Here is a 19,683-nt window from a genome sequence, read left to right as displayed (position 1 = left end):
AATGGTGTGAAAATATTGTTCATAGGGTCGGTTGGTGCATGAATTTCAGTGGGTTTGGCAGACTGATATGTAATAGCAACTTCTGGCTCGGTGACGAAAGCAACGGGAAACTACTTCACTCCTCATTTCCCTAGTACGCCTCTTCAGCGATGCCTAGGCCCTCTACGACAGCTGATGGCGGAGCTGTTGAGGATCCAACCAGCCTTCGGGCTGAGGATTAAACATACATACACGACCTTCCCTAATGTTTATAACTGTTGACTAAATAGTACCATTATCACTACAGTTGGAAGGATATTACAGAATCTTCAGTACGAAGAAACAAAGTAACAAGGTTTCATTTCTTGATTTATTGTCTATAAATATTCCGGGTTGCACACATTAACAGATACAAAAAAATAAACATGATTGGTCATCAAAAATATTTCAATATAAACATGACAGAAAACTTTTATCTTTGGTTTATAACTGGCTAGTTTTGCACAAACGTTTAGGACAATGCTAACAAGAAATTATGTAAGTAAAAACATCTGACCAACAGTTTTCTTTGTTTATGAAGCTGAGATGTGCCAGCAGCAGTCAGCTTAAGGAATTGTGTGCTGTACACTTCCATGTGGAATGAAAATATGGAAACCAAATTATTTTCTAAGTCATGAAAGAGACTTTCACAACAGTCAGAGGGACAACAGAATGTAATCTGTTGTTACACAAGGTAATACTGTTTTTTCTCTCGATCCAACTTTGCTGCCCGATTTCACTGCACCAAACCATGAATAAGCAGCTATTTACTAAGGTATATGCACAATAAGTACATATAATACACGGGAGAGTTAAAAGCTATTCAGATACTGTAACAGAAACATATATATGCCACACATTTTGTGGCTTACGCCACCAACATAAACTTTAATCTTTGGACAACACAGTTCCAGAGTATTTTTTACAGTTTCCTTCCAGTTACAACGAATCATTCTCCTAATACATTTCATCTTCTACTAAGCCCCCCGTACGTTACTCTTTCTTCTTTGAGACTGGATCCTTCACTGGAACGTCAGATGATGCAGATGGAGCAGCAACAATTGCTGGAATACCATTTGCTTGCTGGGAGCGAGCAGCCGCAGCTTCCTGTTCCATTTCCGCTGAGAAACCAAACTCGTTGACTCTAGTAGGATCTGTCTTATATATCCACCGTTGGTACAGGAAAATCAAGAATACAATATCTAAACAGAAAGAAGGGAGAAGAGAAAAAGATTAAAGAGAGGACTTAACCAGTGATCAAAATATTTTGAAGAAACGCTTAAGCTTTTCTGTCTGTCGAACACGAATATAACTCTCAGAACACTATACTTTACATAAAATATGTATGAAATAAATAAAAAATTTAAAAACGGAGCATGGTAGGCGAGTTCAAATGGAAATGATGACAGAACCATTGCATTAACAGAGAGAGTGGAATACGTCGAAGGTGACAAGGTTTAATAAATTGCATGAACCATTTAAAGTGTTCTAAGTGCTATATTTATGATCGACAGACTGAAAAGCTTACATATATTTCTTTAATTGCATCAACAGAGAAAAAGAAAGGCTTCAATCTTAATAAACCAAACTATTTTGCTCGTAATTCATTTAACAACAATTACAGGAAAGTATCAAATTCAGTCCCAAAAATGTGACATTGGTTGAATTATGCTGAAAACAGTACATATTCTATAGCTAAATTTCTCTCTTCCCACTCAGCAAGTGTCCTCGCAACAACTTTTTAAAACTATATTAACCTAAACATGAAAATTGAGGGATCCCAGTTATTCTTGGATGAAACCCACACAAAAGCTAAATAATGGTATTGATACACTTTTCAGAAAGTTTGTCTTGAAAAACTTTTGCAAAACTCTGTTGCCACACTACAATCATAAGTGCTCTTTGCTTATTCCAAGTTGTGTTCTTTCTCTTCCGTTTAATGTTTTCTGTTTTAGGCAAGTTCAAATGGAAACAATGGAACCATCGTATTAATAGAGGGAATGGAATACTTCAAAGGTTAAGTAAATTGCATGCAAGTCCAAAATCATTTTTAAAAAAAGTTCTGTAATCTTTAGAACGATCCTTGAACAATGAAGAACTCAAATATCTCAATTCAACGCAACTAAACTCTATGGCATAAGAGTTAAGATCTACACTTGGACAAACATCAAATTTTGTATGTCTTTTAGAGTTTGGGTGCTTTCAGTTGCATTAAATGTGGAAACATTAGCTTCACAACACATTGGATTCATACTGTGTTCTGCAAAGGCCCATGTGTAGAACAGAAATCAAACTGAAGTGGATACTATTATGTGCACAGTAGAGGATGTGGTACCACGATAAACTGCTCTGCAAACAGCATGAAACATCGAAGATTCAGACTCTCCCTGAATAAAACATATACAGAGATAGTTTAATGCTTGAACAGAGTCTAAATGAAGAGAACATAATAGAGATTTGGTGCACATCCTACTGTTCTCACACATGCCTCATTCTTTGCAGATACGACGCCTTAGTGCACACAGGTTCTGAGGGAGCATGTCCTGGCTCTTGTTCACCATGGCAGTTTTAGTGCCTGTGAAGCAGGCGTCGGCTGTGATTTTTCTCATCGCAACACCTACATATTGTAACAGTAAAGCCTAGATCCTGGTCCATAGTTATCAAAAGAAATGTTGTTCTAGCATATAAGATCCGTCCGACGTACGAACATCTAAGTAAAAGAATGTTCCAGTATGTACCCGACTCCACGAGTGCGCTAGGCGGAGTCAAGTGACGTCACCTGTCGTTCAAGGCTCACCTCCCCTAGCGATATTTCTCGAAAATATTTTTTTCCCGCAAGTTTTCAACGCCTGTACCAATTTTAATGGAACAAACGCTAAAAGGTAGAGGACGTCATGAAAATTAATCTCTAGAAATTCCAAATTAATCCATCCTATGGTTGCTGAGTTACAATGATTTAAAATCTAACAGAAATTACGCACTCATGGTCACATGGCCGAGAGAGGAACTACCCCGCCCAGCGCCAGCTTTATATGCCACTGGGTCAAGGCTAACAGGTAGTAGTGTTGTGTGTTGAGTCGAGTTCAGTTCCTTGCAAGCAGTCCAGTCTAGCAGTGCAGTATGTGTATGAGTAAGAGAGAGGGGGGACTGGCTCTCACATAGTATGTTCGTGCAGTCTCGAAGACAGTACTTTTCGTCGTGTTTCGCGGAGACGAAATTACGGGCTAGTAAATCGCCATCGCACTTGGAAAAAAAAAAAGATGTCGCACCGTGAGTAGTCTAGTGTGCCGCGACTACGATATAACTTACAGACATTTCGAAGTATAACACGTACGAAATCAGTGAAGTTTCAAAGTTATATACTGGACATTCACAACATGACGTGTGGACTTAATTAATTGCACACAGTATTAAATTACCAACAGAAACTGTCGTGTACAGTAACTTTAACTACTCTGGAACTTATTTTCTAACATAGCACATCCTTGGACTGTGTCTTTTTATTTATGTGCTATATTTGGACATGACGTGTTATAGTGATAAACTTAGTTAAAGTTAAGAACTTTTTCTAAAATAATATAGTTCTATCAGCATTAGAGAATCAGTGTTATTTGTCAGGATAACGATTCAAAGACTGTGGTTAGAGACGGTAATGAGAAATATTATGTGTTTGCACTGTGTTGGACGTTCTCAGTGACAGTTTAAAATAGTTTTGCAACAAGGACTGTGATCACTCATTTGACGTCCTAAAATTAACATAGCATCTGTAAATACTACTTGCATGTTCCATGTGTCGAGATCATTATCACGAGCAGCAGAAATCTTCAGAAAATTCTACAAGATCCAACTGCCTTCAACATCATTTCATCTATGACGTCAACGTGGTTTCTTCGCGGAACTTCAAATTTGAGTCATCATCCGCACCCGCGGAATGTTCCAGATCCTCATCAGTATTCGTAAGCCAAGTTTTTAATAAGTGAGTAGTCACAAACTGACTTTCTTTTTTTTTTCAATCGTGAACAGTGGTTTACCCAGTGCTGCGTGTGACGATATTTCGTAGTTTTCCACCATTACTCAAAATTCATCTTTTAATGATAAATCTATTTTTAAAATTTATTTCACATAAGAAAGACTCTAGGAGTTTCAAGTGTTCTATGTTTCAAGGCTCACAAACTGAGAAACTCTCAACAGAAGTTCAAATTCTTATTTTCAATTATAAGTGTGTTCATGTCATGTCATAATACTTAGAAAGACTTTAGGTGAAAGACTGACACTTTATGTTTTCGTAACAGACTATTGGATCTGTGAGATTTATTTATTTTCACACATTGCATTCAAGAAGAGTTACGTTAACCCTTTTGATTTCAACAAATTATTTGCATTCCATATCGACGTTGCAGGGTGGTGAATTGATTAACATTATTAATAAATTGTTTGAAAAAAGGGTATAACCATCTATTATTCGCCCTGCGAGTCTATCCTGCTCTGTACTGGCTCCAAATACCAACTTCCACTACCTGAGATCCATCTCATGCCTTACGCCCCAAACTTTTACTGGTACAATATGGATATGACTACGGAATGACTGGTGTCAATGGATAAGTTCAAAAAGGACTTCTACTCATCAGGCATTTAATTATGGTCGAGACCTTGAAGAATAATGAACTCCCTACTTTTGAGCATATTGAGTGATGTGCTTCAATTTGGTTGAGGTCTTGCTGCGAACTGCCTTGAGGCTGACATTCACCGGTTTCAACTCTTTAAGGATGTGTGGAGAGCGAGTGGACACAGTCAACTCCACAAAGCTTAATGCAAGTTACCAATCCTACTGCAAAACTCTCGGAGTTCAATTTTCCTTGCGCTAAATGGTGCCAACTTGATCGTATCGGGACAGGAAGAACTGATTCTACTACCCACAGTTGGGGGTGGGGAGAGATCCTCTTAAATGAGGCTGCGGTGAAGTAGCACAGACAATTCCGTATGTCATGCATGAATATCAACTGCACGTTTTCTCAGGATCTCTAAATTAATACAGTAGAACCCTTGATAATTCGAAATCGGTTAATTCAAAATTGCGCTTAATTTGAAGCAGCTCTCATTTCCGGAAGCATAAGGTACGGTTTTGCATGTTATTTAAATTGTTTAATTTAAAATTCGAAGAACAATGTCGCTCCCATTACCAAAATTCAGACTTTTAATTCAAAACTGCCTTTACATTTTAAAACAATAGCATTTTACAGAGTAATTTAAATTCGAAATTGATTCACGTAATGACAGAACACGTCTTCCGGAGTGAGCAGGGGTAGCCTTCCGCACTTCCACTTCGGTGTGTCTGCAGTGTGCTTTATAATTGCTAAGTTCAAGTGAAATCGTAATTCTTTTGTATTCAGCATTTTAAGGAACGCCACAATATCACGTAGCAGGCAGTGTGCGCAGAAGCAGAATCTTTGAACACTGGTGATGCCGACAGTTGGTGAAAAAGCGAGGCTCATATTCAATTCGTACGCACCAAACAATATCGTCAATGCTGATGAAACTGCATTGTTTTTTAATGCTGAGCCAAAAGGGTCTTATGATTTTTACTTTTTGAGCGCCAAGGGATGATTTCTCATTCCTCTGTGAACTCTCCAAATGTGCCAGGAATGATATTTCATCCCTCGTGCAGACTCGTTTAGAAACCGTTGTGGTTCTTCCTTTACCGTTAAATGGTAGCACATACCAGTATATTCTTATCAAGGAAGGTGTGTAGTCTCCAAATTTACCACTAGGAGTCGGATAAAATTATTTGTTTTCGTGTGACGAACAATTTCAAATATGAAGGCAGTGTCCGCACATCTTGTGCACATGTCAACAGTGATGGCGCACTTACGGGACAACGTATTTACAATCAATGATGGTCTAACTGATTACATACATAGTTTACGGAATAACGGCGATTATGTCGAGTCAGAAAGTGAAGTGAACTTCATAACAGTGTTGGAAACACTTCTAGTCGGTGAAAGTAATTCTAAAAATGATTTTGTAATTAGAACACCGGCAATTGCTGAGGTTAGTGATAATTTGGAAAGTAGTGAAGATTTCCATGGTAATATTGGTATTAACAATATCACACACTGCCATTATTCAGTGAAGTTCACCGTGATAATGATTTTCCATACCAATCAACTCTCCTCTTCCTCGAGTTACCTGGACCGAAACATGCCCTTCCTCATGATGCTGAACCTATAGCTTAGATTTTGATTTTTATGACATATCACTCCAAATAACATAATTTTATCCAGAACGACAGTCACGAGTCTGTGCTACAAGAAATACCATCAGTTAGTGTTTTATAAATAAAGATAAGGGTAGGGTTTTCCACCTGTTCAATACTATAAAAAATGTGAAATAATTAAAACGTCGCATTTTCATTGTCATTTGGTACCGGTTTTGGCAATTGTATTTGCCATTATCAGCCTAGGATGAAGTAACAAGGACATTTAACTAGTTACATTAGGATATTTATAAAATAGGTATGTACAAACACTTTTAAAAACTTGTTATTTACAATTGCGTCACATCATAAAACATTTGGATAGTTGAAAAACAAAGACTAAATACCTCCTTATAAGGTTCTAGGAAAGACAAAGTGTTCTATATACAGTTCTGTACATATATCTCTCCTGGCGTTGTTAAATGTTTGTGACTATGCATAAAATTAAGTATAACACCAAGTTTCAGATAAAATTTCTTTTTTAACTATATCTTAATAGCTGTAAAAAAATATACAACTGGCCTTGAGGCGATATATAAAACCTTTTAAACATTCTGTCAGAGATCTTTGCAAGAATACACTACCAGCTAATTTTGTTCTAGAGTACTGTTATACTCTAGAATCCAAGCAACTGAAATGAGATTCATTAGAACCATGAATCAAACAACCAGAAAGGACAAGATCAGAAATGAAGTGAATAGGAAAGTAGCTGGTATTGAGGTTCCTATTATCAGTGTTATAAAGAAACGCAGACTGCAGTGGTATGGGAACATAATGAGAATGAACAGGGAAAGACCTGCCAAAAAATATTTCGACCTTAATCTTATAGGAAGAAGACCACAGGGAAGACCAAGAAAACGTTGGATAGAGACTGTAAGATCAGATGTGGAGGAGAGAGGATACAAATGGGAGGATGTACTGGATCAGAAGATGTATGAAGACAGAAGGAGATGGCGAGCACTTGTACACCACACCCGGGAAACTAGAGTTGGGAAATGATGATGATGATTATTGTTATATAGTGTAAATAGGTAGAAGACCATTTTATTGACCAATTCGTGTAAAAAAAAAACTGTTCCTCATGGATTGTGATCAACGAACCATCTATATTGCTTGGACTGTTTAGTAAATGTGGATTTTTGTTCATTGTATTTTAAATTTTTAAATTTATGATTTATTTTAAATTTTTACTATAAATGATTTGAGGCATCAAGTGCCATTAATTCAAAGGAACATTCCTTTTATATGACAGAAAAAACTTTCACTGAAAATGGGTATAAAGTGAGAGAGTGATGAATTTTTTTTCTAGAGTTGTAAATCAGACAAAAAGTACCTAACAAATACGCACGGCACTGAGAGGGTTAAAGGAGAGAAGTGCCAGCCGGGAAATCGTACAAGGGTAGGGGTCATTGTACTGTGTTGCATTGCAAACGGAAATGACCGATTTCTTCCCTTCATCATAGGGAAGTTCGATAAGCCACGATGTTTTAAGGGCATAGGGCTCTTTCCGTGCGAGTACAAAACATCTAAACAATACAAACAGTACAGTTATCCAAAAAATTAAGCATCTGCACAGGAGAGCCAGCATAATTTGTCCTCGTCTTTGAATCGTGTGTTTTTTCCTTCTTTGCGTGAGGTTATGTTTGTCAGTAATTTATCCAAGGGCATTATTTAACCATTGTAGATGCACCTCGTTTCATGTAATTTGGAAATAGTTTTTTCTATAGCATTTGAAAGGTTTAAACTGTGAATCAAGATTAACTGCATGCAGTAACGGGCCTAAGAATATTTTGTGACACGGCAAGGGTAGGCACTTCTGGACTATGAGTTGGCGGTTAATTCAAAATCACTTAATTAATGCGGTTTTACTGTACGTGCTAGTCCTGAAACTGTATTTTGGTTAGCGGCAAACAGTAATAAACTAGATATGCTGTTCTAGATCTTTAAATGGGAAATACGGCTTCCTTTTCACAACCTATAATGGATGTGAATAAAGCTGGGGGTTACTGGTGTATATCTTCAAAAAGATCACCTTCCGACAATTCTTATATGAGAACCTCCAAATCACTAAATATGGAGTTATAATTCTTGACCTCTGAGGAACAGAATTCCCCCAGGGATGTTCTCGGATAATTCCCAACGAATTACATGAAGTCGGACATAGGACTTCCAGAAGGATGTTGTAAGCTGTACTGCTAGTTATCTATGTGAAACATCTACTGTGTACAGTAATTATAAATCATTTAAAAAGTAGGAATTCCTACACTGCTTTTATTTAAATCTTTATTTGCCTAAATTTTAGCAAGTGTCAAAATTTTATTGAAGAATGGTGAATGATGCAAGCAGTACGAAATTTTAAAAAGTCATTTGTTTTTACAAGAGGCCAGTACTGCAGCCTCAATTTTAAGATGCACCTGTAACAATTCCATTCATTTTGCAGACATACTTTTGGTCTTATTTGATTCCTTATAAAAAACTGCAGTTTCCTTCTACATACATTTTCTATATACTTATGACATTTTTGTAAAGTATGCCAAAATAAACCAATTTCCAGTCACAAAACCATCAATATTTTTTATTTACATACAGTCATATTTTAATTTTTTTGGTGTTTCCTGATTGATCTTATTGCGATGAATCAACTTGTATCTCACCTGTCTCCGCGTGGCATCTACACACAAAGCTGAACAGCGCAGCAACAGACCTTCAACTGCCAAAAATATACTTAAACTGATTGGTTATCTTATGACTATGGCATGCGCATTACGTCAGCTACCACCTCCCACTTTAAAAATAATTTGAGCAATCGCTGTTTTGTTACATGAAAATAAAACTCATTGATTTTTTTTGGAATGACCCCAATTCTAATGATATTTAACATAAAAAAAAGACTAATGATCATATGTTCACCTACTCTCAGACACAAAAGGTTAGCAAGCTCTCCTGCCTATCCCTTTGCAACCTAGCCATACCACATTTAGCTGTACAACTGTTACCCTTATTTACAAGTCTTTTGTCTTACTTCTTTGCTGATTTATTTTTCTTTAATTTTAAATCATTCAACACAGAGCTTCAAGGACAATTTTTTTCTCAATGATGGCTGTAATATGAGTATTTGACTAAGCATTGTACAACCTCAAGGTGATCATTCTGAAGATAAATAACTGAGTAGATTTCAAATGAGAAACACTACCTCCTTCTCACTAGCAGTGAAGGTAATGGATATTTAAAATGTTTTAATAAACAAGTGTAACTTTAATATAAGAAGATAATACCATCACAAATAGGAGTACCCACAAAGTGCGTTATTGTATCTGGTGTTCCAGAATTTGAATACCGCATTTTCTCGTATAATTAACACTCTTACATAACTTACGAATCCCAATATTTTTGGGCCCAAAGTGGAGAAAAAGAAATGTTTGCATATTTGACGCACCCACTTCTTCAATCACTCATCACACAGTTCCGGATGCCTTTCAAAATGAAGATGTCAACTACTCAAGCCTTCTTACTGCAAAACCGGACATTCCTAATACTGTGCAACGTGCTGTTATCAGCCGGTAGGATGTACCACCACACTAGTTAAATGAGTGAATCAGTGCAGAAGTCTGGTATAAACATAATTTTACAAGAGTTTCGGGTATGGAACATGCGCTATCGAACGGACTACCAGAGGCATAAAACAACAATGTACTGAAATGCTTGCTGTAACAGCTCATGGCAGAAAGCTTGCCCCTTATGCTCTTCTGAAACTAAAACCATGTCTAAAGTAAAATTTCCATGAGGGATCCACATTCGTACCCAAGAAAAAGGGTGGACGGACACATCACTCATAAAAGATTGGATACGAACGGTTTGGGGATATCTAGCAGGGTCCTCCCTTCGATGCCTGGCCCTTCACGTGTTGGATAGTTTTCGTGGCCACCTTCCAACCCTTTGATGTTTCAATAAATAAACCATTTAAGGACAACGCGTGAAAACTATCACTGCTGGATAGCAGAGAGTGTGCACGAACTAACTCCAACAGGCAAGATTCGGGAACAACCTGTGGAACCTCTGTGAGTGGATATTGCGCATTTGGGACATGATTTCTTCGACGGTGATTGAAAAGAGCTTCAAGAAAACAGGACTCTTGAATTTGTTAGAAGCGAGTGAAGATGACTTCTTATGGAGAGATGTGAGCAGTGATAGCAGTAGCAACAATTCTTCCTGCAGTGCTGGTAAAGAACTTGTAGATGGTAGCCTATAAAAAGTAAGGCATTTCTTTTTACCAATATGTCATTATGAATTGTACTTTTATTAGTTTATATTTATTTCACTTCAAGCCATATTGTCAGCTTGTAATGGGAAGAATATTTTCCGGTGTTGGTACTTCAAACCCACATGTCCAACTTCCATTATATACTTTTTAGGAGAAAAAAAAAAATCCCCACCATGTAGCCGTATTACGCAAATGAGTTTGACTAACTGTGTGTATATTATATATGATGTAAAATGTATATAATTTGTAATTTTTTAAATATCTTAATTTCTTGAATAATTTAATTTACACCATTGAAGTTCTGGCCTGAAATTTTCGTCAAAATAGTGTGTTAATTATGGGAGAAAAATATGGTGGGTTAGTACGACTATGGGACCAGGAACAAATTAACATTTAAATCACACCGTTCGGGGCCATGTGAGGTGAATGGAGGAGGACAGGTTGCCTAGGAGAATAATGGACTTTATCATGGAGGGTGAGAGTAGTAGAGGGAGAACAAGGCTATGATGTTTAGACTTGGTTCCTAATGCTTTAAAGGTAGGAGGTATAGAACTAAATGAAGCCACAGAGGTAGTTACAAATAAAGCATTGAGGAGACATTTAATTCCCAGAGGCTCACAGAAAGGCACAACATTCTATAATAGAGATATACGTACGTACAGCTTCTTTAACTGCTTAGAAGCACAACTTGATACTTACGTTGTACTTTCTTTTAAAACAATCACCACCACCACCAATACTTATAGGCAAAGATACTCTTACCATCATAGAATCCCACACAAATTTAACTTTCCCTTTGCATCAACAGATTTAAATACCTTGATTCATTTCAATGAGCAAAATGTTATACATATACAAGAACTCACCATCTCTGAAACAACCCAGCCAATATAGGGTAGGCATTTTGACGACAAAAGCGAAGAAGTCATCTATGAAAGTATTGATGAACTTGTAGGTTAACATTCGCCATGGCAGATGTGCCACTGACTTCAGTTTGTAATTAATAAATAATTGTGGAGTCATCATGATGAAACCTAAAATAAGAATAAATTACATAAATAAATGTTTAAAGGCAAAAGGAACACTTGATTGCAAGTAACTGTAGGTACAGCAATCAGAGCATAAGTTGGAGAAGGATTGAATTAGGCTATTTTTAAATGTTTCCACAACATTCAGTTGATTTTCACTACCTGTAACAACAATCGTAACCTTTTTTTTATTTTTTTTATCGAAGCTATTCTAAAATGTATGATTTATGAAAGTGCCCATAAACAAAGAATTGAAGAAAATGTACTACACTATTGTTGCTCTTTGTAATTTATGCAAAGCCCACATTAATTATCTCTGTTTCAGTCACTCTGGTTATGAGTTTAAGACCAAATAGTGGTAGTGCATAAAGTGTAAACTTAGCCCCATAAACTTGCCATGGCTTTTACGGTTATATGTAATAAATTTCATATTATACCATACTGAAGAACAATATAATATAAAATAAAAACTAAAAGGTTTCCACCTATTGAATAGGAGGAAACCTTTTAGCTTTTGTTTTACATTATAAGGCGTTTAGGCCTAAAAACTCACTCATTCGCTTCGTACGAGAGGGAATGTTTTCGGCCGTGGGATAGAACTATACTGAAAGTCCTGGCCATTTACATAAAATATAGAGAAATATACATACCCCTAATCTTAAAGTACATAGTTTGAAGATTTAACACGAACAGTAAACAGATTTTGTGTGATTTAATCGCAACCGAACACACTACTTTTTATCATACATTTCTCCTGCATTTAAGATTTTTGGGCCTTCTTTCTACTCAACAGTAGCATTTCAAGTATACTGTAGTATCTGAGAATGTTGAGTTGTAAGAATTTTAAACTATTTTAAAAGTTTAAAAAGTTCTCTTTTTACATTTATGAGTACAGCGCAGCACGCTTTTTGGCAAATGGCTACGATTTGAACATGCTCTGCTCGCTGCAGTGATTCTCTCGTAGACGGTGGCGCTGGTTTTACTCCTAGTGTATTATTTACTAACTCTATAGTCTCACCGACACGCTTCTCCAATACATGCAAATAGGCCAGCTGTGCAGTTCATACAGAACGTTATGGGCGACTCTTGGCCACCTGATATAGATGTTGACTCCCATAGGGAATTTGAAATATTTGTCCCAAATGAGTAAATTTATAATACCAATATAAATGGTCCGTTATTGGACATCATAAATTTTCCAGCTAACTCATTCCTGGTTGCCAGCGTTTCGCCCCCGTGTGCTAGGCTGGGCTCATCAGTTGGTACCTAGGACACCTACCAAGACACATGGCTAGTGAATACCGTGGAGGCTACTGCGTAAACTAACTGGAGCCACCGGCAGTGCCAATGCACTATGAGAGACAGTCTCACTACCAAAAATTGATGCCTGCTTGGCCATCAGATGATATAGATGAATGAGTTAGCTGGAAAATTTATAATATATAATTTACAATTTATAATGTCCAATAACGGACCATTTATCTTGGCCACCTATCGAAAAAAAAAAAAGCTGTAGTAAAGTGTGCTCTCCTAATGTTCTATCATTCACAGATCTAACCAGGGTTGCCAGATCACCATTATCTGAATGGGTATCAAACATGGCTCGGTAACATCACTTCTATACGAAGGATGGGATCGCTAATCGCTGTATATCTTTCATTCTGGTGGTCCTGCAGCTCTGCAGATCGTATTATGAAGCCTCGCCTGATCCAGATATATTTACCCGATCGATACTCTGACAGACCTGCAGTGGAGATGCGCGTGAGATTCACTGACTTGTTCTTTATGGGTTTTACAAAACAGTGTAACTGAAACATCATTCAGTAAAACCGAGCATATTCATTCAAAATATCATGCAATAACATAACTTTATGCCATCACCCAAACCGTACGGAGATTACGTTACGCTGTAAAATACAGTGAAACCTTGTTACTGCATTCCTCATTAACATGTTTTTCCGTTTCTCATCGTAATAAATCTACATAAAGTACCCCCGTGTATCGCGCCATGAATTTTCACCATTAGCGCTTAGTATGACCATTCTTTTCCTAGCCCTGAAAATATTGTCTTCTCTTGTGAAAAGAACGCGATTTCCAACTTGGGTAAGAACTGTTGCCACCGACGCGTCCTAACGGAAAAGGGCCTCAAATTTCTGAACTTCACAGGATAAGTTGCACCTTTGGGGAGCAAGCCGTTAGCCTCAGGGATGTTCAGTTTTGCCTGCTGGTTATCAGAGAGATTGCTAAATAACACAGTGAGCCTATAGCTTGTTTTTTGCATTCCATTCAGAAGTTAGACATTTATTTTGTTGAGTGGTACAGTGAAGTGTAGCGAATATTTGTCACGTGATACAGTAGCCTGTATCTGGAATAGGAACATAACTATGTAAAATTGACTAGCGTGGTGCATATTTGTCTTGTGATAGCCTAGTTATAGTATGGATATGTAAAAAGTGGTGAAATTCCTTACTAATGAAGACAAAATTAAAATCTGTCAGAAAGTGGACTGGTGCCCGCATCTTAAAGTACACAGAGGTCACAAGTGTTGAACTCAAACCTTCGACTTTCGACCTGATCACTCGAGTTTGTCAAAATGGTGACCGAAGTCATTCCTGCCGGTCGCACAGGGTTGAGTGTAACCTCCAATTCCTTGTCTAAGTGTGTGACCAGAAAATAATGTTTAATGTTTAATAACCCAATGCTTCAAAATAAAAGGCTTCTACTAATATTTTGCTTAGAGTGCAATCTGCAATGATACTTCGATATTTTTATTGGCCCCAGTGCACGTTTTCATATTTGTTGTTTGGTGTTTTTCACACCTTTCAGAGCATTTATTTTATAAGAAGGTTTTCATATTTGTTTTCTTGTGTCCTTCACACCTTTGTTACCTGCGAATACACAATGTAAGATGCACTAACATCAGAAAAAATCGTATCCAGTGTTTACATATCCCTATTGGATAGTTTTTATTCATTTATTTGCAGTACTTTTCTCGCTTAACACGTTCTTTTTTATTGTTCCCTGCAGAAATGTAACGAGGTTTTACTGTATTCCCTAATCATTCATATTCCTGGCGTAATTCTTGTATTCTAGTTTTTGGTTGTAATATCTGAAGAAAAAAGTTTGAGAATTATGCCAATAAATACGGTGTGCTCCAAATTAATGTAGAATGTCAAACAAATCTAATGAAAAAGGAAGTTTGCAAGTAACTAAAATGGTTATAGAAAAAAGAAAAAAAAAAAAACACCACCAAAGTGATTGGTAGAGATTTCAGAGTTCAGACCAGAAGGTGTTAAAATGTAATTTTTTGCACTGATTGGATAGTACACACCTGGCAAATTTTTAAACATTTTCCATTCTGTCACGAAGATTAAACATTTGTGCATACCTGTCCTACCTTCTCCCGTCTTCAGAGGATCATTTATAGATAATTTCATCTTCTCTCAGTGCACAACAGACATGCAGTTTAAACTAAATGACTACATATAAAACAGTTAAATACTCACCAAATGTCAAAAGAAAACCATACAGCATATTCAGAACAAATGAATACCATCCCCTGTGTTCTTGGTACAGCAGAGAATAGACAGCATAGCCAATTAACAAGGGATACAAGGCCCATGACAAATAACGGAAGGCCAACATATCATACTCTTTGGTACTTGATTCAACATAAGAACCTTTGTCTTGGAAAGAAATTCGAGGAATGATTCCAAATATCCGTGCCTCACGATTGATGTTGATATCCATCACCTACATCAAATACAAGCATAACATTTTTAATACAATGTAATTGATATACTGCAAACTTTCACAGTTTGTGTCAGTTTAAAATTTATTGTCTTCTTTCATAACAGGAACAATGTATTTTATTTAACATAACATACAGAAGAAGTATTTGAAATAATTTTTACACACAAAAGGCATTGAAATGTTATTTTGAAAAAAAAAAAACCTGTATTTTACACTATTTGAATATCTAAAGAAAACAATGAAATAATTAAAATTTTCAAGAGGCATATTATTTGCTTTCAGAAAAGTTTCTATTACATTGGCAGTGGGTTTTCAGGGACCTTAACTCATTGCGGACCATGGACGGCGTAAGACGTTTAAGCTTGCTCCTATGCTGCGGGCCGTGGACGGCGTAAGACGTTTAATGTTCCGTGCGAAGCAATGCTGTTTATATTTGTCATCTATGCATTCTTACACCTTAGTCAGCGTTACTGGTTGTAGCAGGAAGTTGGTTGACCTTTTTGAGATAACCCTCGCGTTGGGTGGGCTCATGTTTATCGCAGCTGTTTTAGCGCGAATATCTCAGCACTTCCTCGCGCGCCACAACGGTACTTGAGATTCCAATGCAGTGCGAGTCGTTCTTACCGAGTGTCGTATAATGGCTTATAAAACAAAGTTTCTTACGGAAGATTAATTATTAGATATTGTTCACAATGATTAATCTGGTGATGAACGTATCCCTCAAATATACTCAGATAGTGAAAGTGAAAGTGACGAGGAAATACTGATTCCTGAATCTGATAGGCCTATAGAGAAAAGTTAAGTGCCTGATACATATCATCCTAGTTATTGTCCACCCGTTCCACCATTTACAGAGAATTCAGCTATAAACGTTCAAATAGAAAATAAGCAGGAAATTTTGAGTTACGTGAGTATTTTCATGAATGACTAATTTTATCAGTATGTGTGTGAACAGACCAATCTATACGCGGGTCAAATGATACGTGCGTTGCCCCGGCCTTTCACAAAGAATTCGATCATGCAATCGTGGAAACTGATTAGTCCAAAATTCTGATATAAAAATGTAGTGGACCGAAGACCCGGTTTTTCATACTCCTATATTTTCTAATACAATGTTCCAAATTCGCTTCCTTCATATTCTTTCATTTCTTCACTTCGGTGACAATAATCATTGTGCCGAAAATACAGATAGGCTGTATAAAATTAGATGTATTTTGAAACTCACCAGATATCACACCTTAAATATTTACTAGAGGTAAGCACAAACATTTATCTAACATTTATCGTTTTGGAGTAATTGTAAATTGTATTAAGTGATGCATATCAAGAGGGCCGGGCATGAACATGGCTGGTCCAGGCATTCAAGTGCCCCGCTCAGAAGCAGGTACTGAATGTGTTAAAGTTAAAATCATTACACTGAGAGGTAGCATACCGTATTTACTTGTGTATAAGATCCCTCCCTCTGCCCTGCTTTTTGAGACGAAGAAAATTACAAAAATAAATCTCGCATACAAGAACCTCCCCAACGTAATTCGTCAGAGAACGGTGATTCCGCTTTGAAGCGGATACAAGCCTTACTGCAACTCTCATGACATCACACAAATGTCTGTCCATGCAACCCACGTAATGACACGAAGTCATGCGGCACATCTGTGTTTCGTATTTAAGAAATGTCCGCCTCTGTAGCGTAGGCCTACTGCAGCTCTGAAGGCGTCGCACAAATGAGTGAATAGTTTCATGTCCGACCTGCACATTGCAAGCACGCATCATTCATGTATGTGCGTCTTGTGTTTTGTAGTTAAGAATGTCCGCCAGCGTAATGGTTAGCACAATTAGCTGCCGTTCTCGGGAGCCTGAGTTCGATTTCTGGTACAGTAATGCCAGAGATTTACGAATGGCAGGAAAATTGATATGTGGTAAAAATGGTATATGCAACTCCCTTCCACTGGGGGCCTGTCTGAAAAGAGTTACACCACCTAGGGATGAGGAAGCCGTTTACTTTAGTTAAGAAATATTCACAGCTATTGCTATTAATGTAACAGGCAAGATCATTAACAAAGTGATCGTTTAATATCGCATAACTCGGGCCAATATAGGGTTTTTCAGAGAAGTAGGTTCAAAACAAGATAAAAACAATCCAATCATAACTATTGTTTTACTCACCTCACAAATAATAATTTTACGCCCCCACTTAATGATTTTCAGAGACGCCAAACAAAACATACTACATGTTGATAAAAAAAATGGAGACAATGATCGTACGAAATTAAACACGATAATACAACACATTACCGCCACACCTGTAGATATCCATAAATGCGGTAAATTTTCCTGTTATTCATTTTTAATCTCCCCGTTGTGGTACTTCTGGCACTATGCGGGCACTTGATATCATACCTAACCTAAACAATGCAATCTCTCTTGTCTCATTTACAGCTGTTTAGGTAAATCCTGATGTGATAACCCAACGAATTCAAAACACCGGAGTACGTTCTTCACTGTTTGCTCGAGATATCGACTTTGCCTACGCTTGCGATGAACACCTGTTTGGAGTGTGGAAATCCGTATCCAGGCAGGATACCACTGCTAAAATACAGTGTTCTAATTGCATAATTGCAGTAAATGGTTTCATTCTAAATGTGTGAATCTCCAAGACAGAGATTTGAAGTTACTCTCATCCAGTGATCATAAATGGAGGTGCAAAGCTTGCCATAGTAAAAAAAGATCGAGCACTGTGAGTGATGAAATGTCAGTAGCTGAGATGCCATCTGCTGGTGACATTTATGAACTTCAGGTTACTCTGAAGGAGGATATGACAGCTCTAAGGAAATCAACTACTGATATTGAAAGACAGCTAGGTAATTCAATTAATGTCTGCCACGAGAGATTAGATGAGCATCAGAAACTTCTTGATAATCAGCAAGCAATAATAGCAAGACGGCAAACGATAATTGACAATCTGTTATCTGAAAATCAGCGGCTCCAGGAAACAGTACATGTCCTTTCGATCCGATGTGATGACCGTCATAAATGTCGCTAGGGTCTTAGATGTTGAGCTTAAAGAGGACATGATTGATGCTTGCCATAGATTAAAAAAGGTCAACAATTGTCCAACTGCAGGCATTATTGTGAAGTTCGTTCGCAGATGTCATAAGGAACAGCTCCTTGAGTGGCGAAAAATCAAAAGAAACTTATCCACTTCTCACCTGGGCTTTACAGTTGCTAATCCTGTGTACATTAATCAGTCCTTATCCCCAGGGAGGAGAATTCTGTTTCCTAAGGCAAAACAGCTGCAGCATGACAAAGATTATAAATACCTATGGGTTAATAACAGTGGAAAAATAATGATCAGGAAAGAAGACGGAAGTCCTGTTCATGTCCTTCGTAGTGCCGAAGATTTAGGTAAACTGTAATGCATTTTGGTTTCCTTTACTACCCTTAATATTTGAATATTTTCCAATGATCAGTCATTTGTTAATTTCTACATTTTATTGAACATTTTTTATTGCCTATTAAATGTCTGAACAATTTGTCAATTTACTACCAATACGTTAGAGGACTTCGTACCAAGTGTGAGTTATTTCTTCAAAATCTCCTTCGCTGTTCATTTGATGTACTAGTGTTAACTGAAACGTTCTTGGCGAATTATGTATTTGATAGTGAATTATTAGATGATCGATATGTAGTATTTAGAAATGATAGGGATGCATCACTAACAGGAAAGTCACGTGGAGGTGGAGTATTAATAGCTATTAAAAAGGGATACCGTGTAAAGCTATCCTCTGTTTACAATAGTCAACAATGTGAATCTCTTACTCTTCAAATTCTCGGTAACAAGCAAAAGTTATTTATAAATGTTGTCTATATAACTCCCTCTTCCGGCTCTGTATATCAGGATTACATAAACTATGTCGAAAACATTGATCACCTTATAACGTCCGATTGCATCATTATGGGCGATTTTAATTTAGCTGAAATTAATGATGTAAATTATAATTTTACTGAAAGATCAACGGCCAGTCGTAGTCTAGCAAATTTCATGTCGTATTTAGGATTGAAATCATATAACAATGTTCTCAATTTTAACTCGAGAACACTAGACTTGGTTTTGGCCAACATACCATATAAAACATGAAGAATTCGTACTGGTATCAGAAGATTTGCATCATCCCACACTATCTTTATTATCATTACCAACCAGGAAACTTCAGATTTTTAAGAACATATGCCGTGAATATTATGACTTCAAAAATGCAGATTTGTCGGGCTGAGTGGCTCAGACGGTTAAGGCGCTGGCCTTCTGACCCCAACTTGGCAGGTTCGATCCTGGCTCAGTCCGGTGGTATTTGAAGGTGCTCAAATACGACAGC

General features: G+C 37.2%; 1 protein-coding gene across 1 annotated transcript in view; it reads right to left on the bottom strand.

The window, feature by feature from the left end:
• Nucleotides 1–335: 335 nt before the first annotated feature.
• LOC136881233 (putative lipid scramblase CLPTM1) overlaps nt 336–19,683 on the bottom strand; it is an 86,036-nt gene continuing 66,688 nt past the window's right edge. The window contains exons 9-11 of the mRNA XM_067153972.2: nt 15,067–15,313; nt 11,399–11,566; nt 336–1,220 (exon numbers count right to left, since the gene is read on the bottom strand). Of these exons, the coding sequence (XP_067010073.2) occupies nt 1,012–1,220; nt 11,399–11,566; nt 15,067–15,313 (624 nt within the window). The 3' untranslated portion in view covers nt 336–1,011. The remainder of the gene's footprint in view (nt 1,221–11,398; nt 11,567–15,066; nt 15,314–19,683) is intronic.

This window comes from Anabrus simplex, chromosome 9 (genome assembly GCF_040414725.1).
Source record: "Anabrus simplex isolate iqAnaSimp1 chromosome 9, ASM4041472v1, whole genome shotgun sequence".
NCBI lineage: Eukaryota > Metazoa > Arthropoda > Insecta > Orthoptera > Tettigoniidae > Anabrus > Anabrus simplex.
This window is presented reverse-complemented; position numbering and strand designations above follow the sequence as displayed.